The sequence below is a fragment of the Rhinolophus sinicus genome, linkage group LG01 (genome assembly GCF_036562045.2).
Source record: "Rhinolophus sinicus isolate RSC01 linkage group LG01, ASM3656204v1, whole genome shotgun sequence".
Lineage (NCBI taxonomy): Eukaryota > Metazoa > Chordata > Mammalia > Chiroptera > Rhinolophidae > Rhinolophus > Rhinolophus sinicus.
Genome location: NC_133751.1, coordinates 69,607,364 through 69,634,002, shown reverse-complemented (window position 1 = coordinate 69,634,002; position 26,639 = coordinate 69,607,364). Strand labels below are relative to the sequence as shown.

At 33.6% G+C, this 26,639-nt stretch overlaps 1 protein-coding gene across 1 annotated transcript in view; it reads right to left on the bottom strand.

Annotated features, from left to right (window-relative positions):
- SLC9C1 (solute carrier family 9 member C1) overlaps positions 1 to 26,639 on the bottom strand; it is a 99,637-nt gene that overhangs the window by 33,557 nt on the left and 39,441 nt on the right. Inside the window, exons 14-19 of the mRNA XM_074314135.1 lie at positions 24,912 to 25,031; positions 16,690 to 16,885; positions 13,701 to 13,883; positions 11,515 to 11,664; positions 10,105 to 10,156; positions 8,726 to 8,874 (exon numbers count right to left, since the gene is read on the bottom strand). Coding sequence (XP_074170236.1) covers positions 8,726 to 8,874; positions 10,105 to 10,156; positions 11,515 to 11,664; positions 13,701 to 13,883; positions 16,690 to 16,885; positions 24,912 to 25,031 — 850 coding nt within the window. The remainder of the gene's footprint in view (positions 1 to 8,725; positions 8,875 to 10,104; positions 10,157 to 11,514; positions 11,665 to 13,700; positions 13,884 to 16,689; positions 16,886 to 24,911; positions 25,032 to 26,639) is intronic.

The following is a 26,639-nucleotide window of genomic DNA, read 5'->3' as shown; positions in this document are numbered from 1 at the left end:
GTGTTCAAATTTAGCAGATTTATCAATTTCTCAAGGTGATTACATCAGGTTATACTTCCACTCTAATATTCCAGTTGTTTCATATTATTTGTCTACACTTGGTATTGCCAACATTTTTTTAAATTAAGTATTCTGGTAGTTGTGTATTGGTGTTTCATTTTTTGGCCCCTTTTATTTTTAAATTAAAGTTTATTGGGGTGACAATTTTTAGTAAATTTACATAGATTTCAGGTGTACAATTCTGTATCACATCATCTACAAAACCCATTGTGTGTTCCCCACCCAGAGTCAATTCTCCTTCCATTACCGTATATTTGATCCCCTTTACCCTCATCTATCACCCCCCACCCTAATTACCCTCTGGTAACCACTAAACTATTGTCTGTGTCTATGAGTTTTTGTTTCTCATTTGTTTGTCTTGTTCTTTTGTTGTTTTTGGTTTATATACCACATCAGTGAAATCATATGGTTCTCCACTTTTTCTGTCTGACTTATTTTGTTTAGCATTATAATCTCAAGACCTATCCATGTTGTCATAAATGGTCCTATTTCATCTTTTCCTACCACTGAATAATATTCCATTGTGTATATATACCACAACTTCTTTATCATTCATCTATCGAAGGACATTTTGGTTGTTTCCATGTCTTGGCCACCATAAATAAAGGTGCAATGAACATTGGAGCACACGTGTTTATGTATAAATGTTTTCAGATTTTTTTGGTAGATACCCAGGAGAGGGATTGCTGGGTCATATGGTAATTCTATTCGTAATTTTCTGAGGAACCTCCACACAGGGCTGCACCAATCTGCATTCCCACCAACAGTGTATGAGGGTTCTTTTTTCTCCACAGCCGCTCCAACACTTGTTACTATTTGTCTTGTTGATGATAGCCATTCTAACTGGAGTGAGGTGATATCTCATTGTGGTTTTTATTTCCATTTCTCTGATGATTAGTGATGTTGAGCATTTTTTTCATAAATCTATTTGCCATTTGTATGTCTTCTTTGGAGAAATAAGTCTATTTGCCATTTGTATGTCTCTTTAGGTCATCTGCCCATTTTTCAATTGGGTTGTGTGTTTTTTTGTTGTTGAATTGTATGAGTTCCTTATATATTTTGGATATTAGCCCCTTATTGGAGGCACTGTTTGCAAAAATCTTCTTCCATTCAGTTGGTTGCCGGTTTATTTTCTCTATGGTTTCTTTTGCTGTGCAGAAGCTTTTAAGTTTGATATAGTCCCATTCATTTATTTTAGCTTTCACTTCCCTTGCCTTTGGAGTCAAATTCATAAAATGCTCTTTGAACCCAAGGTCCATAAGTTTAGTACCTATGTTTTCTTCTATGCAGTTTATTGTGTCAGGTCTTATGCTTAAGTCTTTGACCCATTTTGAATTAATTTTGGTACATGGTGACAGATAGCAGTCCAGTTTCATTCTTTTGCACGTGGCTATCCAATTCTCCCAGCACCATTTATTGAAGAGGTTTGACATCTTTTTTAATGTTTATTGGATCTTTGGATACCTTTTATTGTGAAGTGCCTATTCAAAACTTTTGCCCATTTTTTAAAAAATCGGTTTTCTGTTTTATTCTTATTGAGTTATAAGAAAATTTTATATATTCTGGACATGAGCCCTTTGTTGGATATATTTATTTTGAAAATATCCTCTACCTCTGTGTGGATTGTCGTTTCTTTCTCTTAATTTATAATAAAGAGAATTTCTCAATTTAAACATTATTTAAACCCAATTTTCTGTCCTGCTTACGAAATCTTTACCTATACCAGCATCATAAAAATTATTTTGTTATCTTCTAGAAGCTTATTGTTTTACCTTTTATTTATTTATTATTTTTAATAATTGTTTTATTTTTCAATTACAGTTGACATACAGTATTATATTAGTTTTAGGTGCACAACATAGTGATTAGACATTTATATAACTTATGAAGTATACATCTAGTATACATAGTTATTACAATATTATTGACTATTTAAAGTTATGTGCAATCCATCTGGAATTTCTGGAATTCATTTTTTTCTGTGTGGTATGAGATAAGAGTTCAGATTCATGAATGAAATAGGTGCAAGAACTCTACACAGAAAAGCACAAGAATTGTATTGAGACAAAATTATAACCTAATTAAGTGGAGAGATGTGTAATAGATTGAATCAATATCACAAAGATGTCAATTCTCTTTAAATTGATATACAAACTTACTGAAATCCCAATGGAATTTTCAGTAGGTTATTTAATGGAAATTGACAAGCTCATTCTATTATTTGTAAATACAACATACCAAAGCAAGTCAAAATAATCTTGAAGAAAAGAACAAAGCTGAAAGATACACACAATTGGATATTTAGGTTTATTAAGTCTCAATAGAAGACGGCGTGATATGCATTGAAAAAGATTCAATGGTAGATAAATAAAACAAAGACATAACAAAAAAAGAGTCCAGAATCTCAACACATACACAGTCACTTAATTTATGAAGTGTTCCACTGCAGTACAATAGGGTAGAATCATATCTTATATAAATTATGATGGATCAATTGAATTTCCATATGGGAAGAATGTTAACTTTAACCTAGCATTGTTATGTAAAACACTCCAAATGGCATTGCTTCTGATCATTATTTCTATTTCCTACAGGGTAAATTTTTCCCACAATTACTTATATCAATCTTCATTTTCTAAGTTCAAAAGTCCTACTCATTTTAGCCAGAAATACACCCATCTCTTTCTATTTTGGGTTTTTGATGGTATTTTGTTTAAAAGCATGGACTCTGGAATCAGAATTCTTAAGTTAGAATAATGTCTCCATACTTACTGGTTGACTGAACTTGGGGCAGGTCACTTAATCTCCCTGTGCCTCCGTTTCCTCTTATGTAAAATAAGGACAAGAATAGCACTCAACTCATAGAGTTGCTGTGAGGATCAAGTGAGTCGAAATATAATATCATTGTTTTTTCTGTCTTTTATTATTCTATTTGTATTATTTTACTATGAATTTTTATAGGTTTTCCTCCAATGTTATATATTTTTTACTCAGGGAAGGTGTCCCTTTTCACAGGTCTTCTCACTACAGTCAAGTGAAATTACAGACTAGACCATTAAATTGTAAAATGAGATTAACCTAAAAATGATCTACACTGTAACTACCAATTTGTACTTCTTAATCCCTCCACCATTTTCACTCAGCCCCCCAATCCACCTCCCATCTGGTAACCATCCATTTTTCTCTGTATTTATGGGTCTGTTTCTGTTTTATTTTGTTTTTTAGATAACACTTATAAGTAAAATCATACAGTATTTGTTTTTCTGTGTTTGACTTATTTCACTTAGCCTAATACACTTCTAGGTATGGTGCTAGGTGTGTACTAGATTTATTGGGGGGGGGACACTTTGTAAATTATATAAATGTCTAAACAGTATGTTGTACACCTGAAACTAATAAATAATATTGAATGTCAATTATAATTGAAAACAAAACCTTAACCAAGTTCATTAAAAATAATAAAAGTAAAAATAATCTACATTGATGATGGTTAGTTTGCTTATTCGTATAAGGCACACAGGTATTGTGTGGTAATGAAGTAACCTATAGAAGTATAAGCTAGACTATCTGTGTCTTCAGGATATTTTTCTGGATACCTCAGGAAAATTGTGGCAATGGGGCAGGGAGGGTACTTAAGAGACCATATATAAGTATAAAATCTTCTTTAAAAAATTAGTTTACTTATTATACAAGTGATATATGAAAACATTTCCAAGTAAAAGTTTTAAGCATTATAAAAATATAAATAAAATAAATAGCTGAGGCTTTCTTCATCCTCCCTCCTTCCCTACCACTCTTTCTTCCAGATGCAACCAATATTAAGTTTCATATATTTTTGTCTAAAAAAATTCCACATTTTTTCAAAATAATATATATATATATATACACACACACACACACACATATGCACAAAAATTTTTCAATAGTCTAAGTTGATTGTATTATACATTGTTTTGGAAATTACTTGTTTTCCTACTAACAATATATCTTGGTATATTTTTTCATGTCAGTGTATATAGATTTTTTTATTCTTGTTAATTTACATGTAATGATCATTTACATAGATGTACCACAATTTTTACAAATCATTCCCAATTTGATGAACATACAGGTTGTTTCTAACATATGTTTGAACATGTATTTTTGTTATTTTTAAATATCTGTTCATTTCTACATATATATTTGTTGGTTTAAAGGGTATGCACTTTAAAAGTTTCATTTTCTAAATTGCCCTCCAAAATGTCTGTACTCATTTGTATTTTATTCTGCCACATTTAAGTCTATTTTATCATAACCTCATTAGCATTGAACATTGACAGTTTTTTCCGTTATTACTGATTTAATGGACAAAATCTGGTATTTACTAATATTTTACGAACAGTTTCTATTTCCTTGGTTACTAGCAATGTCAAATATCTTTTCAAACACTCATTGGCAAATTTTCATTTTGCATCTGTGAAATGCCTGTTTCATATTTTTTCCTCGATTTTTGTAGGATTCTTTGCCCTTTTTCATTGATTTGTGGGATTTTTTAGATAGTATTCCTATCAATACTTTGTGTGTAATTTTTGCTATGACTATCTTCCAAGATGTGCCTTGCTTCTTTACTTGTTTGTAATATATTACAACATAATAAATTCTAAATCATATGCAGGATTATATACTAACGTTTACACTAACAGTGCTGGGTTTGTGTGAATGGTTTAAAACAAAGCTTTTCCTACATCAAGAATATAAACATATTCATTATATTTGATAACATTTGCATGAGTTTTCATGTTGAAATCATCATTACATCTGGAAGATTTCTTTTCCTATGTGGTGTGGGTATAGACCTAATGCTATTTTTTCCATATGAATTTTGAATGTCTCAGCATCACTTACTGAATAATCTATTTTTTCCCCTAATTTGCAATGTCACCTAAATATATGTGTATACTATATCACTGTGTTCATTTAGCTCTGCTACTGGACTCAAGTCTATTCCATGTATATGTTTTATTTCTTTTTAAATTCTATTCTCATTCCACATTACTTGATTATTATGGATTTATATCATGTCTAGTAAGGTAAACATTGTCTCACTTTCCCCCCATTTTTTTCACTTGTGGTAAGATACAAAAAATATAAAATTTATTATCTTAACCATTTTAAGTATACAGTTTACTGGTATTAAATACAATTATACTGTGCAACAATCAGCACCATTCATTTCCAGAACTCTTTTCATCTTGCAAAACTGAAATTCTATATTCATTAAACAATAATTCCACATTCTTCTCTCCCTCCAGGTCCTGGCAAACACCATCCTACTTTCTGTCTTTAAGATTTGACAGCTTTAAGTACCTTACATAATTGGAATCATATAGTATTTGTCTCCTTGTGACTGTCTTATTGCACTTAGCATGTCTTCAAGGTTCTGCCATGTTATAGTATATGTCAGAATTTCCTGCCTTTTTAAAGCTTAATAATTTCCATTGTAAGTATGTACTACACTTAGCTTATCAATTCATCCACCAGCGGACCCCTGAATTGTCTCTCATTTTAGCAATTGTGAATAATGAGGCTATGAACATGGATGTACAAATACCTCTTTGAGATCTTGCTTTCTATGTTTTAAAGTATATTCTCAGAAGTGGAATTGCTGGATCTTATGGTAATTCTAATTTTAATTTTTTGAGGCAGTGTCATACTGTTTTCCACAGTGGCTGTACCATTTTACAATCCCATCAACAGTGCATTAGGATTTTGTTTTTGTTTCTGTTTTATAGTAATAGTCATCCTAAGTGGTATGAAAGTGGTATTTCATTGTAGTTTTGATTTACGTTTCTTTAATGATTAGTGATGTTAAACATCTTTATATGTACTTATGGTTATTTGTATATCTTCTTTGTAGAAATATCTATTCAATTCTCTGTCCATTTTTGAATTGGGTTGCATGGTTTTTGTTGTTGAGTTTCAGGAGTTCTCTATATATTCTGTATATTAATTTCTTATCATATATATGACTTGCAAATTTCTCTCATCCTGTAGGTTGCTTTTTTATTCTGTTGATAGTGCCTTATGATGTACATGAAGTGCATCATGTGCATTTTTTTTTATATTTTAATTTTCATTAAGTGCAATTTGTCTGGGTTTTTTTTTCTTTTTTCCTTGTGCCTTTGGTGCTAGAAGCCATTGCCAAAATGGTTTTCATCTAAGAGTTTTATAGTTTTAGTTTTCATATATAGTTCATAGATTTATTTTGAGTTAATTTTTATATGTGGTATTGGAATCAACTTCATTCTTTTGCATGTGGATATCCAGTTTTCCTAAAAAAAACATATAGTTTGATCATGTTATTTATCCATTCTTTCAATCTTTGTGTTTTGATTGAAAAGTTTAATCCATTTACTTTTAAAGTAATTACAGATAAGGGAGCACTTATAGTCTAATGTCCTATCATTTCAATTTGCAAGACTCCTTTTGGCATTTCTTTCAGGGCAGTTCTAGTGGTAATAAACTCTCTTAGCTTTTGTTTATCTGGGAATGTCTTAATTTTTCCCTCACCTCGGAAGGACAGTTTTGCTGGACATATGAAGATTTCTTGGTTGACAGGTTTTTTCTTTCTTTTAGTGTCTGAATATATCAGCCCACTTCCTTCTGGTCTCCAAAGTTTCTAATGAGACATCTTCTGATAATCTTATTGAAAATCCCTTGTATGTGATGAGTTGCTTTCCATTGCTGATTTCAAAATTTTCATTTTGTTTTTTGAATTTTGGTGTGGGTCTCTGATTCATCCTCCTTGGAGTTTACTGAGCTTCTTGGATGTTAATATTCATGTACTCCATCAATTTTGGGAAGTTTCCTGCTATTATTTCTAAAATATTCTCTCTGTCCCTTTCTCTCTCTTCACATTGTGGGACTCCCACAATTCATATGTGGGTCTACTTGATGGGTCCCACAAGTCTTAGACTCTTCACTTTTCCTCAAACTTTTTCCTTTTATTCCTTGGATGTGATACTTTTCATTGACTTGTCTTCAAAGTGACTAATTCTTTTAGCTGCCCAAATAGGCCTTTCTGTTCTTGACACATGGGTATTATGTATTTTATGTTGGGTTCACACTTAATGATTTAAATTTTTAAATTGATATTATGAATAGAATATTTTTCTATAATTTCTTTAGTTGGGGAAGAATTTTGAATATTGATTTTATTTCTGGATACCCTACTGAATTCTTTTATTAATCCTACTGTTTTTAAATTAATTTCCTAGAAGTTTAAATTAAACAATCAATAAATAATAAAAATTTTCATCTCTTTCCAAAATTTCCATCTGTCAATTTCCTTTCTTTTCTTATTGACCTGGGTAAGACTTTCAGTACAGTATTTAATATTTGGAATAACACTATTCATATTTCTTTTGTTCCTGACTTTAATGGGAATACATCTAAATGTTTTGTCATCTGGCTACTCTTTATCCAGGCAAGGATGTTACTTCTCTTGTTAGCCTTGTAATAGTTTAAAAAGATTTTTATTAAAATATAGCTAATATACAATATTATATTAGTTTCAGGTATACATCATAGTTATTCAACATTTATATACCTAAAAAAGTGATTCATCACTATGATAAGTCCAGCAGCCATCTGATACCATACCATACTATCATGATATTATTGACTACATTCCCTATACTGTACATTACATCCCCATGACTTATTTGTTTTATACCTGGAAATTTATTCCCTTTCACCTTTCCCCTTACTTTTAAATTTTTTCATTTACACTTGACATTCAATATTATTTTATATTAATTTCACATCCTATATATTTCCTTGACTAGCCCAGTATCCACCCACCTGGTATTATACATAGTTATTATCATATTATCGACTATATTCTTTATGCTTTACTTTACATTGCCTTAACAATTTGTAACTACCAATTTGTACTTCTTAATACCTTGTAAGATTTTTTTGAACATTCTGAATGAAGGTTAAATTTTATCAAATGGTTTTTCTTCTTTAATCTCTTAATAAGTGAATTATATAGCTATTTTGGGAGGTAAACCTACTGAGTCATAGTATAATATGCTTTGAATATACTGCCAGATTCAAGTAGCTACTATTATGTTAAGAAGTTTTGCATATGTATTTACAAGCGTAATTACTTTATGTTTTTTTCTTATTACATTCTCAATTTTGGGAATAAATTTTGTACTTAGAGAATTAATTGGGAGCATCTATCTTTTCACATGTCATGGTACCATTTAAATAACTTAGAGAAAGGACATGTAGTTAATTTTTACCCTATAATAAGTGTTCTTATAAATCATGATTTCTATGGGAAAAGTAGTTTCAATGTCATAGATCATTTCCAGGAAGATATTGGTACCCACTCTAGCCTAGGAGGAGAAATAGTTTCACCATACTCTTAGTTTGGGAGCAAAGCATAGAAATAAGTGGTCCCTCACTATTACAAGATAGGAAAGAGAAGCTGACCACTGGAGCTGCAGGAAGGAAACTCTCTATAATATGTGCCTTTTTTTCTAGACAATTATTTTAAGCTAGAAATTCATATCTCAGGGATGGCTTATATTAGAAAGAGACAAAAGTAGGTTTGAAGATCATAAATGACAATATATCAAGTAAGTATATGTGCTTTGAAGATATTCTAACTCACCTTATTAATTTCAGAAGCTTCAATTTTATGGAGAATTCCTTTTAACCTGAAAAGCTTAACAATTTCTTTAGCCAAATTGAGCATGACATTAATCTCCTCCTTTGTTTTCATAGTGATAGCAATTTCTGGGTGATCATACTCTAAGTAGCCTGAAAAATAACAAAATATTTTCAGATGAAATAAGGACATTTGAAAAATATTCCATTTGAACAATAAGCTAATATTTCTGCTCTAAATCCATGGAGTACAACCCTCAACACAGCAAATCGTCTCTCTCTCTCTGATTAGGCCTCTGCAATCAATTATAATTCACCAGTAGTTGCAGAGTTCGGCCTGACTGCCATTTTCTTGTCATCAGCTAATACTTTTGCCTAAACCCATGAAAAAGGACAAAGAAGTTCAGCTCTAGGATTAATAATTATAACAATCTATCTGCACTGGACACTGAGAGACTCTTCTGGGCTCTAGGTCTGGAGTTCATGACCTGCTTTTCTATTCTGTTTGAATCAGGATTTTTGACAACAGACTGAGCGCTTAGTTAGATATGGCTTTGATTAAGTTCTTTCAGCCTGGGTCATTTTCCACTCACCCTGTCTATGCATCTACATACTGCATCCACCTATACTCTTCTGTCTGATCTGGATTCCTGGGTGCCTATGAGAATTTCATCCTCTTAGATTGTACATTTGGGCTTTTCCTTGGTCATGACTTCTTGTCTGGCTTGAGAACTATCTGCCATGCAAGATCTGTCAAGCCTGGCCTCATTCCCAGACTGTGTCCTTTTGCTGCTCACCATCTGGTACCAAACCTCCTCCTCCTCACATATCAGGGTGTGTCTGTCCTACTTCTGGGACTTATCCTGCACTAGGAGCATGACCTGGCATGATTCAGAGAATAGGCTGTTATTTTGTTTGGATATTGAGCCTCCTAGCAGCCATAATATAGATCATTGAGACTCTGTTCTGATTTCAACTCATTACAAAGCCTAAATTCTAAGATGGCAGCTCCATGGCAAGTAGAAGGAAAAAAATAAGTTCTTATGTTGCTCAGGCAGGTATGCACACTTCCGGTTTGGAAGAAAATAGAACTTACGAGGTGCTAATAACATGTGTAATCATGCCATGAAACTGTGTTTTCTTTAAAACAAAATTAAAAGGACTTCATTGTGGTAGACAGCAGAGAGAACAAATTTGGAGAGGTAATATTATACTATTCTCATGTAGCCCAAAATATGATCATATTGACTATTGAAGTTATCCACTTTATTATTAGAATTAAGCAGGTTCTCTGAAAAATCAGTTTAGTTATCAAAACCATGGCCTACCTGAAGTAGTGATGATAAGAGATGGTCATTAATCTTTAGGGTGAGAGGTACCTACCTAGCTCTTTCACAGCTTGTACCGTATTCCTCATTATTCTCGTTAATAAAATCTATGGAACAAAAGAAACATTATCCCCATTGGAAAATAGTTATAAAAAGTCTTAACATTTGCAATGGATGGACTTTTAACCTAAATTAATAACTAAAGAAAAATATGATGGCTTGCTTTTCATGGATTAGAACTGAATTTTGTGTAACAAATTTTATTTTGCTCCACCAAGAGTGTGGAGAGAGGAAGAATTGGCATTACCTACGCTGATTTTGAGAAGACTAAAGGTGAGTCATATATTTTTCCTTAAAGTAACTTGCTTCAGGATACTATTGATTCTGAAAAATGCAGGCATGGTAGGTACTTTCCCATTAAACTTCATTAGAGCCTCCAAATTTGGGACACAGATGTGGCTTTTAACCATAAATGTGTTAAAAGATTTGGTCAAGCTGCGTGAGAGCAGAAATGAGGACTAAAAGTGGACAGCATCTTAGAGTTTCACGTCCTTTTGTATTTTCTACTCTATATCCTAAATTGTAATGCTAAATATGAGTGGTTAGAAAAGGTAACAAAATTTGGGTAAATATTTTAAAGTTATAGGTGGTGAAGAGAGCAAAGATACTGTTTTTTGTGTTCTACTACTTATTGAATGTTCAGTTTTCTTAAGTACAAAGCTTTGGGCATATAACATATAGTATTCAAATATTCTAAACTGCTTTGAAAGGTAAATATTTCTGACTTAGCTGACAAAGTTTTATGCACATATCAGTGTTAATCTGCCTCAACTGTGAAAAAGAAAAAGAAAAACTAGAACATAGGCCCTAGAATTCCCTTTGCTGTTTACTAGCTATGTGATTTGGGGCATCATAATTTAACCTCTCTTAGTTTCCTTTTGCTCACCTGCATAGTGAAGGAATTAGACAAGGTTTTTCTTTAGATGAGCTATTGTTACTTCTTTCCATTTGCCAGATCCCCATCCTTTACGTCTTCTACTATTTACTGTGGAAAATTAGGGCTAGATAGAAGGAGACTTTGCAAATTACGAGGAAGCTCTCTTTGCTCAAAACTGTCATCACTTCTCATCTCCGATATTTCTGTTTAATGCATTTGTAGCCTGACAGATTCTGGAACTTGCATTGGGAGGGAACTGACCACTGCACGTGGGTTTCATGATGGTCTCTACAAGGACTAAAGAGTATGCTCCAAAAGTCTCGTAACTGGCTGGTATGGTGCAACCATTTCAGTAAGGAGGCATTTGTGCAATCTGAATGTAGATTTGTTTAAATTTTTATAAAAATTATATAGTAAGCCAGGACTCAAAGACCACATTTGCATATAAAGTCAGAGGACATGATGGGTGAGGGCAACCTAGGGGTGGATGAAATAAACCTTTTTCTTAGTATTTAAAATTTTTCTCACCTGTTTAACCTGTTTAGAACTTGCAATCTGATCAATTATAGTCATTATGTCTGTTTCACCTTGGACATATCCTTTTAGTATAGCATACCTAAAAGATAGCTGATGACTCATCTTTTTATCTATTACTTGCAGCAACCTTGGTGTTATGAGCTGAAAAAAAGAGGACTACTATTCAATATAAATTATGTAAATCTTAGTTGATTATGTGTTGATTAGTTTAACTAACAGGTAATAATAAGTGACATACTCTCAACAGTAACTATAATATCCTGTCCAAGGTTCTTATTATTGTATTCATGGTATCTTTATAACTTTATGGGTAGAGCTATTTCCCTATAACTAATAAGGTTGGGCACCTATGTGACGTTATGGCTTTATTCTTTACTTATTTCCCTTATAGAGATTTGAGTGCTATTTTCAACTCGTTTAAATTCTTGGAAACAAACACAATTAATTTTTTTCTGGGCTTAGGTCATAAAATGACTTTCCATAAAGTACCACCACTTTTACCTCTTAAAATTCCTACTAAACTTCTTACTAGATGGTTCATTTGGGTTAGAACTTGCCACAACTACACTCCCTCTTTGACTTCACAGTTAACTTCATTGTTTCTTTGCTGAGGGTTTAAGTCTCCAAGTTATCTGTTACCATTGTACAGGCCTTTAAATTTAGCAGAGTTGGCTGTTTCCTATTTTTCTGTCTATCAGCACAGTCTTCATACTCCAACCACCTGCATTAATCTTCAAAGAGCTTATACTCATCCTTCAGGATTCAATTCAAGTATAACTAATAAAGGAAGTCTAAATATGAGTGATTAGAAAAGGTAACAATTAGCATTCTGTGCATACTACTGTTTTGCACTTACCCTACCACAAAAACAAGATTATTTGTTTTTGTTCTACAGTAAGCTCTCTGGGGACAGAGACTATATCTAATTCATCTTCATATTCCAAGGGTCTACCAGTTGACATAAGATAAGGGTTAAGAGTTTCCTGAATATATAAACAAACTGTTTTTAGGTGGCTTACTAGTTTCTTCATTTAAAATATTTGGTAGATTCTGTATATTTTCCTACCAGAGAATTAACTAGTCACTGGAATATACTAGACTTGCTTTCCTCATGTCAAAATACAAACTAACATTATTTACCATCTCATATAATGCTAAAAAGGAAAAGGCTACTAGTTGCATACTTTTAGACCTGGATGGTTTATGCCTCTCAGTAGCAAAAGTATTTTTAAACATATGTAAGAAAGCTCTAAATGTACAGATTCTAATCTGTTAGCTTTATCTCTAGATGAACTATGTCTTACTTAGCTTTGTATCTCCCTCCCATGGTGTTTATATGTGTATGTATCTTGTTTGTGTATGAATAGAGAAAGAGGCAGGAGGAGAAAGAAGGAGAGGGAGAGGGAGAGGGAAAGGGAGAGAGAGAGAGAGAGAGAGAGAGAGAGAGAGAGAGACTGTATATATATATATACACACAGAGGGTGTCAAAAAATGTATACACATTTTAAGAAAGGAAAGAACTGTATTAAAATTGTAATACTCAGTGTATACCGATAACAAAAGATGAATACAAGTTATGTGTATACATTTTTTTTGGCACCCCCAGTATATATTTCACATGCTTTTTGATAGAGATTCATGTCATTGAAGCAATCATAGAGAAAATAAATAACTGGCTATTATACTTGTTATAAAAAATGTATTAGATAATCAGAGATAATTTTTGATGCTGTGATTCTATAATACTATGAATTTTATAACATAAAATGTGTATTTTTTGGTTTCTTGATTTGTGTGAATGTATATTATTTGCTTAGTCACTATGAGTGGTTTGCATAGTTTTTTATTGTTGATTTTCATCTTTTATTCTAGGCATCTATAATAAACATTACCTTGGATTAATTTGCACTTATGTTAATATGGAATTTTTCAAGTCCTCTCTAGTAAAGAAAAAGCTGTGATATATATTTCTATACTTCATGTGCTAAATAAATTTATAATATAATTTGAATAATTCTAATATATTATAAAACTTAACTCGTTAAAGGAATATAAAATTTAAAATATAAATATCAGCACAACAGAAAGTGGAAGCCATAAAACTAGTCAACTGATTTTAGTTTATATTTTATGAAACAATCAGAAGAAATTTGAAATTGGATTATTTAGTTCTTTACCTTCAAAATGCGTAGCACGCGAAGAAATCGAACAGCTTGTAAAAAGATCATTATTTGAATCAAATCAAAAGTATAAAAGAAATATGTCTCAGTAAATATTACATCTATGATGCCAACAAATGTAATTGCTAATTCAAATAAGTTCCAGGTATGTAAAAAATATTCTTTTCTCATTGCTGCTACCTGTTGATTTAAAAAGAAATTACATTATCTTGTTTGTGATTTTACTACATCATTTTCCATAATAACTGAAACATCACTAGTTAGGTTTTTCTCTGATCTACTTTAAGACTCCACTTCTCTGAAATACTAGTAAGTGATCATAATAATTTGAAATTAAATGGTTAAAATATTGAAGTATCTATTTCAAAGTAGAAAATATTCAAAATACGTACTATTTTATGACAGTTCATTAATTCATTCCTTTTTTATTTCAAAAAAGTTTGATTGAAAACATACTATATCTAAGAGAGTGGGAAGTGTCAAAGATATTGTGATGTCAGCCTGGGAAATTGGGTTTCCTGTGGAATTTTACAGAAAGAGTAGGTTTAGAGAAAACGCATTTGTTTTCAACATGCTCTTTGACCCTACTATTCTGTGTAAGGAACTCCCATTTTTTTTTCCCTAATGCATCCTGTGTAGTCCTTCATTAAAATTAACTAGCATACTGATTTTTAATTTTGATTAATGTATCTTCTTTTAGCATCCTCATTCCCCTACTCACCATGATTCAAAGAAAGTTTTGGAGGCAGATGTATTCATGTCCCAAGGAAAACATGTGCTCCACTATAAATTAAGAAATTGCTATGCTTGTTTATAAACAGACTCCTGTGTATTTAGTGGTGGAGTCATTTCCCTTGTGTCTGCTCACATTTGGCTGGGCTGAGAAAACTCAATGCCTGAATCTAGAAAGTCAAAGACCAGATCCTGGTTTTGTGAGGTCCTGCTCAAATCACCATTTAGCTTCTGTAGTTGTCTCATTTCCATCGTATTGAAACAAAGTATAGGTTGGATCATTCTCTTATGAACTTCAAAGAACAGGTACAAAGAGTAAGACTTTATCCAAATACCAAGTATTTAGAAATGTGAAGGAGTTATCTTGAGGTCACTAGAATACAGCCACAGGAGAGCAAGAGCCTGGTGTGAAAGTATGAGCTTCAAAGAAAGAGGGGTTTGTTGAGTATAAGTTTTTCAAAGAATGTTTGGAAGTTCAGGGTAATGCAACCCTCTGACTCTCAGAGAAAGAGTGATTACCATTCCCCTGAGAAAGGTTCAAAAGACTCATTTTTCTAATAGGTTGAAGTGTTTGGGAAAAGGTTGAAAATACCTGAAGGAAATTTTAAGGTATATTGTATATTATAAAGAACAAAAACTGTGATGGACTGGATCCCAATTCTACTATTCATTAGCTACATGACCTCAAAAAAAAGTACACAACTTATCAGAGACTCAGGTCTCTCTCAATTGTAAAATGCAAGGCATAATATGTATCTACCATAAAGGGTTAATTTAAGGGTTTGAAATGTTATAATGAAAACGACTGGTGCTTCATAGCTTGTCATGTATTATTATTGGTATTAACATAATGGATATTTTAAAAAGGCACATTACAAAGGAAAACTGAACAAAATAGAAAAAAGGGTAAAGGAAATGATAACAGAAGGCAAGTTTGCAAATTGGGCAGTGAGGATGAATCTTGAGTTAAGTAGAAGGGAGAAACAAGAACAGGATTGCACAGTTGAGGGTATCTTCTCAGCTATGAAGTATAACCATGTGTTTACAGTCCAGGGCTACTGTCTTAAGTGGGCCTGATTGAATGAAGCTATGGTTGTGAATGGCTATGACAGCAGCTTAAACATGGCAAAGTACAAAGAATAATACAGAGGGTGCCAAAAAATGTGTACACGTTTTAAGAAAGGAGAAAACGGTATTAAAATTGTAATACTCCATATATACCGATAACAAAAGATGAATACCAGTCATGGGTATACATTGTTCTGGCACACCTGGTAGAGCTAGAGGGATCATTTTCGATTATTTAGGCCAACCCTGACATTTTATAGCAACAAAAAGTTGAAGGTGGGAGAAGTTCAGTGATCTTGTGAACAGCTAACAGTTTGTCTGAGAAAACCAAAACCAGAGTCAACTCTACAGAATCCCAGCTCAGCGCTCTTTCTGCTCTAATACCTATTACATGATTTTAGGGATCTCTTCACTCTCACCCTCACCCTATTACTAACCCTAACCTTAATTGCTTTATTTTCTCTTAAATATATGAAATAGCCTATGGCCATTCCAACTAACTTGGAATTTGTTACATACAATGTGACCAGACGTGAGTCCATCCCCTCCCCAGTATCACGGCTCTGCAGTAGCATTTTAACTATCATAGGAGTAAAAACTTGAGATTCATTCATTTTGTCCAAATATCTGATATAATTCTTCTTTTTAAATCTTCTGGCTAAAATATTTTATAGTACAACTTATTGATCCATATGACACAATACTGTTACCAATTAGTGGGTATATAGTTTCATTATTTAATAACTACCTTTATATTGGATTTAAAAATCAAATTATGATATCTTTCAACTATAAATGAATATCTACTAATCCATATATCCATTCATTTATCTATTTAGTATAAAAGTAATAAAATCCACATTCTCACTACCCTGCTAAGTTTAAGAACATTGCCAATACTTGTGAAACTTACTCTGGGTCCCTTTGACACACTATTTTAAAATTTATTTTTGCAAATACAAAATCAATCCTTAAAGTATGGATATGTTCTATAAGTCACCCTAAAAAAATCATCTTTAAAAATTGAATTTTATTTGTTTGAGAAGTGGAAGAGACTTTCATACATTCTTTTAGAAAACAGACTATAGCTAGTGTTGAAAAATGAAGTTAAGAAATCTGCTTGTCAGATATAACACACACACACACACACACACACACACACACACACACACACACTTTAGAATACCTTAATTAGGGACTCCAGGACATAAAATCCAAGAAAAGAGTAGTTAGAATGTATTAATTCACTTTCATAGATATCCCGTAAGGTGGGTATCAAACAAATTATAAGAGGGAACAGATTCATTAGTATCACAAGGTATCCAACATACTCGAATTCATCAGTAAATACTATTTTATGGCATACATGAAGAAAGAAATGTCTGTTAAAAAAAAAGAGATAGTTTTATCTGATAAAAGAATTATACTGAATTATTTTCATTATATGCTCAATTCTGTTCTAATCATCAATAGTTACAGAGCCCAGCTTAATTCTGAGAAGTAGCCATCACTAGCTAACACTTTATGACATCCTACTTTACACATTTTCCTTTTTCTTTCCTCCTCTGCTGAATGACTTGATGCTGGTTTTCTCTCTTTCTTTCTCACCTTCCTCACCTCTCATTCATTTTTACTTTTAATAGAAATACTTTGGTTTATAAGACGGGGACAATTCAAACTGGAAATATTTTTTAAAAAGGGGGAATCCCTTTCATGTTCAAATAATTCCATTTCTCAGAGATGACTACTATTAACAGTTTGAATATTACTCCAATCCTTTTGTTTATATGATCAATATCTATAAACACAAAAGGAATTGTAGCGTATGAGTACATATTGTTCTATAGTCTTTTTCCCCCCTGTTAACAATGTGTTATGAGCATCTCTCTTTGTCAAGGCACAAAATCACAAGTGAACAAATCCCAGCATGCATGGTGGTGGAACAGTATGAGTACACATTTTATCAAAAAAATTTAATGTATATGCTTTGAAAAATAGTTTCCATAACTATTGGATAAAACACTTCCCCATTCTCAGAAGTAGATACTGATACCAAAAGCTTGAAATGCTATGATGGTTCTCAGGTTAGACTGAGATGCTTCAGGCTAGATGATATATAGAGTTTCTGACCTATTCTGTCTCATAGAAGTCCAGTAGGTCCACTATGTGGTTACTTCCTTGAGTTCCTAAGTGTGTAATTGGGATGAACATACTTAGTATCTATCCTAACACTCCCATTGTCTAACTGACCTATAGAATAAAAATCATTATGGCAGGAAGGTCCAAGTAGCCAAGTAGAACCCTTGGCCAAAATAATAATAATAATAAGCAACATAACATTTCAGGATTAAGAAATGAATACCAACATTAAAGATTTAAAGGAATTGTGAGTTATTCCCATTATATCTTTTTCAATTCATCTATGTGGCACAAACAATTCAGATTATAGTTCATTATAAACTTAGGCAAAAGGTAACCTCAAGTGTAATGCTATGCCAGATAGGATTTTATAGCTAGAAGAAAGCAAGAAAAGCGGTCTCACTGCCCGAGGCCTTGGAGGGCCCTGCCAATTTAATGACTTTGTGTTCATAATTTTGTGTTCTTTTCCTTAAAGAGGACCCCAAATTGTGAAGTTTCAGGACCTGTGTAACACACCTAACTCTGGGAATGGGGACGTGATCCAGTATTTTACCCAATCTTTAATCAATAATTGATTAACCATTTAATTAGAGTTTAACAATAAAAATGCATTATTATATTACTTAAATCATTAAAAAGCAAATTAAAAATATATAAAATAAATTCTCTTATCCACAATTCCACTCTCTAGCATGCTTGATAGAATGTTGAACCCTGAATATCATGGATAAGATCATCATGCCAATAAATTCTCCATAATCTGGCTTTATGTTGCAAACTTCATTGTTCATTGCAGCATTGTTTACAGTGGCCAACATGTAGAGGCAGCCTGTGCATTTGTTGATGGATGAATGAATAAAGAGGAGGTGGTACATATATACAATGGACTATTGCTCATCCATAGAAGGGAATGGGTTCTTGCCATCTCTGGTGGCGCGGATGGGCCTGGAGGGTATTGTGTTGAGTTGAGTATATCAGACAGGGAAAGACAGATGTAATGTGATTTTGCTCATATGTGGAATCTAAAGAACAAAATAAACAAAACAGAAACCAACTCAGATACAGAGAACATTTTGATGGTTGCCAGATGGGAGAGGGATTGGCAAGTGGGTGATAAAGGGGAAAGAATTGAGAAGTACAAATTGGTTGTCACAAATTAGTTATGGGGATGTAAAGTATAGCATAAGGAATATAGTCGATAACAAGTACTAAAAAAAGTCTGGGTATTCTTTTTTCCCCAATGCACAGTAACTCTGGTAAAGAGACTTTTAAAGGTCCATTTGAAAAAAAGACTGAGAGACTATTTATCCGATATACTTGTGGTATTGTTGTAATTTGTTCTTAAGGACTTTGGATCTGAGAGCTGACTTAGATATACAGAAGGAGTGTGGGATCATGACTTTTCTTTGCAGTAAGTGATCTCATCCCTTTGCTCACCAGCTCTCTGTCTTTAGAAAAGTCAAGTAACATTTGTAGTTAACTGTTTATATTACCCTTTGACATGCGTTATTTGTTAGCCATCCCCAGGTTTGCTGTTCATAAAATAAAGTATGCCTGACATTTAAGTGCTACCATTGGTCTTCTGCCATTCCAAAACCCTTTGGATACTAGAGAGACCAATTCCATGGCAGTCTTAACTATTGTCAACAGAAGACATCTGCAGAAGACATCTATCATTGAGTTTCTCATTGTTGCCTCAGTGAAGGGAAATGTCCTTTAGGTCTTCCCAGGGAACAAGGTCATGTGATTGATTCTTCATTCTCATATAATTAATCTGGTTAAATATTCCAATTTTTATCATCTGAACTTCATTTAATGGAGGTTATTGGCCTGGTCAAGCTTCAAAGAACCATTTCATGAATGTAATAGTATCAACTCCAAGTGTCCTTGACAGTATGTTGGACCCTGAATCATCATGGATAAGACCATCATGCCAATAAATTCTCCACAATCTGGCTTTATGTTGCAATCTTCTTGTTCAATGAACGTATGGATGCACAGGTCCCTTCAAAGTAGCATTTTGGACTTCTTCAGATAAATATCCAGAAATAGGATTACTGGGTCCATCTTTGTCTCTTGTTATAGCCTTTGTTTTAAAGTCTATTTTGTCTGGTATAAATATTGCTATCTCAACTTTTTTTGTTTGTTTGTTTCCATTTTCATGAAATATCTTTTTTAATCCCTTTACTTTCTATGTGTGTCTTTCAATCTGAAGCGAGTCTTTAGTAGGCAGTATATGTAAAGGTCTTATTTTCTTATCCATTTAGCCACGCTATCTTTTGATTGGAACATTTAATCCATTTACATTGAAAGTAATTGTTGATAGGTATATAGTTATTGCCACTTTATTATTCATATTTAAAAGTATTTTGTTTTGGTCTTAAAGAAGTCCCTCTAAGATTCCTTGTAATATGATTTGGTTGTGATGAATTCCTTTAACTTTTTCTTGTCTGGGAAGTGCTTTATCTGTCCTTTGATTCTAAATGATAGCTTTGCTGGGTAAAGTAATCTTGGTTGTAAGCCATTTCTTTTAATCACTTTGAATATTTTGTGCCAATCCTTTCTGGCCAGTAAAGTTTCTGTTGAGAAATTAGCTGACAGTCTTATAAGAGCTCTCTTGTAGGCAAATAACTGCTTTTCTCTTGCTGCTTTTAAGATTCTTTCTTTGTCTTTAACCTTTCACATTTTAATCATGATGTCTTGGTATAAGACTGTTTGGGTTCATCTTTTCTGGGACTCTCTTCCCTTCCTGGGATTATATGTCTATTTCTTTCACCAAGTTAGGGAAGTTTTCCATCATTATTTCTTCAAATAGATTTTCAAGTCTTTGCTCTCTCTCTTCTCCTTCTGGTTCACCTCTGATGCAAATGTTGGTACACTTGATATTGTCCCAGAGGTCCCTTAAATTGTCCTCATTTTCTTTCTTTTCTTTTTTTTTTTTTTTGGTTCTTTTCTCTTTTTGCTGTTCTGTTTGGGTGTTTTCTGGTACCTTGTATTCCAAATCACTGATTCGATCCTATGCTTTATCTAATCTACTGTTGATTCCCTCTATTGTATTCTTCATTTCAGTTATTATATTCTTTATTTCTGGCTGGTTCTTTTTAATGTTTTCTATCTCCATTTTTATGTTTCCTATCTCTTTGTTGAAGTTCTCCCTGAGCTCAATGAGAGACCAATATATAATCATTGTTTTGAACTCTATATCTGGTAGATTGCTTGTCCCCATTTTGCTTAGTTCTTTTTCTGGAGCTTTGTTCCATTCTTTTATTGGGACATGTTTCTCTGTCTCTCCATTGTGGCTGCCTCCCTGTGTTTGTTTCTCTGTATTAAGTTGGACTGCTATGTTTCCTGGTCTAAGTAGAATGACGTTATGTAGTATGTATCCTGTGAGGCCCCGTGTCACAGTTTCCCTGGTCACCAGAGCTGGGTGCTCCAGGTTTGTTCCTGTGTAGGTTGCATGTGCCCACCTGTTGTAGTTGAGCCTTGGTTATTATTGGCAAATCAGTGGGAGTGATTGTCAGGTTGATTTGTTGTGAGGATGGGCCATGAATACAGTGGAGAAGCTCTTGTGCAGGGGTTGATCCTGTGGAGCAGGATTCACTATAGCAGTGCTCTGGTGCCTGCTCAATCTGCCCTTTTGGTGTTTTCTCCTTAGAGGTGGCCCAGTGATTCTCTGGCTCTCTGTCTGAAGCTGGCCTTTGGGCATGTCAGCCTGGGGTTTCCTGGGAGAATTGCACCAAAGGCCAAGTTCAGCTGCAGTATGTGTCCTGCCCAAGGCCACCTGGTGTCAGCCACAAAGGAATCTGCAGTTGCTTTGCAGACGGCTGGATGGCTGCCACCTGCATTGGGCTTGGAGGTGCCTAAAGAGCCCAAGCCGTGAACTGAGGTCTGCTCTCACTAGTTCCAGTCTTAGGGCTGTTCAGCCAGAGGTATGGGACACATTGAGGCCAGATGCTGCATTTTGGGTTTTGTGAACCTTTGAGAGATTTTAGGAAAGTGTGTAGCATGAGCCAAGACAGCTTTTTGTATAGAAAAGCCACTGAAAGCTGCTTGTGTGGGTCCACAATTGCGTGGGAGGAGTGGGGTCTCAGGGAATCACCAGGGTGGGATGAATGATCAGTGTTAGCTAGATTGATGGAGAATCAGATATGGTGGCTGCCTGCGTCTGCACACTTGGAGAGGGGAGGGCTCAACAAGGAAACAATGACTTCCACCAGCTCCACTGTCCAAGAAAAAGCTGCTCCTTTAGCACTTGCCCTAAAGCCAGACAACTTAATTTCTCCCCATTTTTCCCTGATGGTTTTCGAGCTGCTGTTCCAGTGTTGGAGCTCAGAGTGAGAGAGTCCATCAGAGAGTGAGTCCATGTGTGGGCCCTTTAAGATCAATGCCTGGGACTCCAGCCACCTTCCATCTCACTCAGCCACAATCTCTGCAAGTTTTCACAGCCAGAAGTTATGGGGACTTTTTCCCCTAGCACGGGAACCCTGGGCTGGGGAGCCTGGTGTGAGGCTGGGATCCCTCGTTCCTCTGAGGGGTACCTCTACAGCTAAGATATCCCTCCCAATTTTTAATGGTCTCACGTGGGTATGGGACTAGCCTGTTCTGTGTCTCTGCCCCACCAACCAATCTTGAGATGGCTTCTTCTGTATGTCCTTAGTTGTAGGGCTTCGGGTCAGCTAGATTTCAGGTGATTCTCAATGATCATTTTTCTGTAGTTTATTTATAATTTTGATGTGGTTGTTAGAGGAGGCAAGCACAGCATTTACCTACTTTGCCATCTGCACCAGAAATCCATATTGATATTTTGCTCAATTCTGAATAATTTGATTTTTTTTAATTTGAAGAATTGTATATAGTTTTCCATTTTTTTCTATTTAGTTTATTGTGGTTATTGGACTTGTTCATGTTTGTGATTCCATCACTTATTAATTTCAACATTTCTGTAATACTTATCATATAGTCCATATTGAGTAATTCTACTAATTGAAGTTTTAGGGATGTTATTTCTGCTGATTTTTTTCATGGTTATTTGTTTTCCTGTGTGTTTGTTGATCTTTCATAGTGACTTCATCGATTGGCTAGAGAAGTCAATTTTCAATAGAATATTATCCAGCACTTAGTAGTGAATGCTAACATTTGTTAAGTGCTTGCCCAGTGTTAATCCCTGAACTAAGTGCTTCTGCACACACTATGTAATCTTTATAAAATCCCATGAGGTGGGCAGAGGAGAACCCAACTAGCATATTTTAATACCTACTGTATGTCAGTTACTTTCACAGATGCTTTACATATATCAGTTATGCTCCAGAATATGACACAGATATTATTATACCCATTTTTCAAATGAGTAAATTGAGATCTGAAAAGCTCACTCAGCTAATAAATAATGGAGATGGGCATTCTAAAGCAAGCATGTGGATCTAGAATATGTATTACCCACTTCGAGATGATGACATTTTGGAGATAGTCTAAAGGATATATTGGTTGTCAGTTTTAGTTTTTCAAATTCTTTTTCCTTAAGATACTTCAACAGAAATAATTACTCAGAAAGCATAGTTTAATTTAGTAATAAATGCTTTAAAACACTATAGTACAAAAATATCCTTTTGGTATTTATTGAGTGTAGTGGATTAAAGATAGAGACACAAACTTTGATATTCCTATGGAGAAGAGGTGTGTATATTTCCTTCTCTTCAACCAAAGAAAAGAAATAAAAGGCATCCAAATTGGAAAGGAAAAAGTAAAATTATCTCTATTCATAGATAACATGATCTTAAATACAGAAAATCCTACAAAATTCACAAAAAGCAATGAGAACTAAGAAGTGAATTCATCAAAGCTTCAGAACACAAGATCAATATACAAAAATCAGTTGTATTTCTATACACCAGGAATGAACAATCCAAAAATGAAATTAAGAAAAAATTAATTGACAATAGCATCAAAAAGAAAAAAATACTTAGGATTAAATTTAACGGAGGACTTGCACACTGAAAATTATAAGACATTCCTGAAAGATACTTGGTAAATGAAAAGATGTCCCATGTTTATAAATTGGAAAGTTCAATATTGTTAAGATGGGAATACTGCCCAAAGCAATCTACAAATTTAATACTATCCCTATGAAAATCTTAGTGATATTCCCCCCCAAAATAGACAAGCCAATTAAAAAATTAATATAAAATTGCAAGTGACCTCAAATAGTTACACTAATCATGAAAAATAAAGTTGATGGACTCACACTTCCTGATTCCAAAATTGTCTAGCAGTTGTGGAAAACAATTTGATGGTTTCTCAAGAAATTAAATAAAATTATAGTATGATCCAGCAATTTCACTCCTACGTGCATACCCAAAAGATGAAAAACAGGTATTCAAACACATACTTGTGCACAAATGTTCATAGCAACACTGTTCACAATAGCCAAAAGGTGAAAACAACCCAAATGTCCATCAATTGATGATTGGGAAACAAAATATGGTGTATTCATACAATGGACTATTATTCAGGGTAATAAGAAATAAAGTATTGATACATGCTACAATGTGGATGAAAACATTATATTGAGTAAAAGACACCACATAACGCTTTCCCCTGAAAATAAGACCTAGCTGGACAATCAGCTCTAATGCATCTTTTGGAGCAAAAATTAATATAATACCCGGTCTTATTTTACTATAATATTATATTACTGTATTATAGTAAATATTACTATATTACTATATTATATATTACTATACTATAATAAAATAAGACCAGGTATTATATTAATTTTTGCTCCAAAAGACGCATTAGAGCTGATGGTCCGACTAGGTCTTATTTTCGGGGAAACATGGTAGTGTATGATTTTATTTATGTGAAACATTCAGAATAGGTAAATTCATAGAGACAGAAAGCAGACTAATGTCATCCAGGTGCTGGGGGTAAAGGGAAATGGAGAGTGACTGCTTAATGGGTACAGGGGTGACGGAAATGTGAAATTTGAAGGAGGTGATGGTTGTCCAACATTGTGTAAATACTAAACAACACTGAATATACACTTTAAAATGGCCAATGGTTAATCTTGTGAAATTTACTCAAAAATCAAAGTTATCATCTCTTTTTCTCTTTAAGTAACTTTTTAATGTATACAAGTAATTTAGCTGTAAATTATCAAAATATTTGGTGTATCAAAATATTTTGGAAAGTATTCAGAATATAAATTTTAAAACATAAAAAGAGTTTCAAATGAATACAATAGCATTTTTAGTAAAGTTCAAAAGCACTTACCTTGCTGGGACCCCTTTTTCCTTTTTAGTGTTATACACCCAATTAAGCAATACTTTTCTAATAAAGCTAAGAATTTTTTTGCTTTCAGAATAAGTCTTTATCGTCTCAGGACTCATATATCTAAAAACAAGAAATAAATCTTTAAACATGTTTTAAAATTTGATGGATAGGTTTATTTCAGTATTGTCCAAAAGCAGGAAGACTATTTTGCCCAGTGACAACTGGGAATGATACATATTCATGGGCATAGATTAAAGTCACAAAATTGTAGATACAAGTAGATATATAATTATGAAGTTATTCTCTGCTTACTCATTAAACAGAGAGTATAAAAAATTGGAGATACCTGATTTTAAATAGCAGAGAGGTCAAAGTTTGGGGACGGAAAACATACCGTAATCAAATATTTGGGATTCAAATACATCTGGGTTTTCACACCCCCCATTATCAGGTGTGGTAATGAACCAATTACCTCACTAACCTGTTTGTTCTGTAAAATGGAAGTAAAAATACCTATGTCAGCCTGGGATAATCAAATGAGAAAGTATATATGAAACATCCAGACCATCTCAAATATCTTTCTATCTCTTTTCTTTCACCTTCACGGCAAGTAGTCAGGGAATTTATGGGGGAAAACACAAATGGTAGCATAAGAATTAAAATAGTTGCTTGGACAAGTTGATGATAATAAAACCCTAAAAGACATTTTGGTGGCACTTGTCCCAAGTTGTCTATAGATTTCTGCTAGATTTTCTTTTGAGACAGCTTAGATCTGTGTGCTATGATTTGGTCTTGCTTAGCCAAGTCCCTTGATTTTATGAGGAACTTACACGCTGCTGACTAGATTCTTTCATTGTTTTCATTGGGAGAATAGAGGTCTGTCCTTGCGTCTTAGGTTCTACCTTAATTAAAAAGTGGCTTAATGGAAGGTCATTGGTGACTTAAGTTCAAAAGTGAATCCTGTCTTTCCTATTGATTATAATAATGTTTTCATTCTGAAATTTGGGCAATTTCTCTGCTACAGGGAAACTGATGTAACTGAAAAGAATGAAATCATTAAATTCTCTGTGATTCAATATAATAGTATGGTAATTACATAGAAAATCATGAATGCATATATGACTTGATTCAGTCCTAATTTAAAAAATATTTCTCAAAACCTATTTTGCTTGCTAAGTGCTGGGGATAAAACATAAACAAATACTGGTTTCTGCCCTCGAGGATCCAGCAGATTAGTGGAGTAAAACATGCCAATAGCAATTTCGGTAAAGTGTAGTAAGTGTTGCTGCAGAAATAATAAATAAGAGGACATGATGGACCCACAAAGGAGTGCATTTAATATAGTCTTGGGGAATCAGGAAACCTTTCTAAAGGAATTAATGTCTAAGCTAAGATATGATCTTTTCACAAGTTCCATGAATCCTAAAATTCTGTGATATCGTGAAAAGAGGAAAAATGAAGGCAATGGGCTGAATTGCTCTGTACTGTTTTTTTACATTAACCTCTCTTGGAAAATGCAGTGATAATGCTTTTCCACATGTCATTTATTCATTCTTTTAAAAGCTTCCACTGCACACTGTGTCTGTCTTCTCTAAAGTACACATCATATTGTTTTAAAGTGATCTTGTTTGCCCAGCCCTCTTCCCTAACTCCCCTAACACCTAAACATTTGAAGGGCCTGGAACAAGAGGGCAAATGGAGCACCTTGTATCATACATGAAATATTTA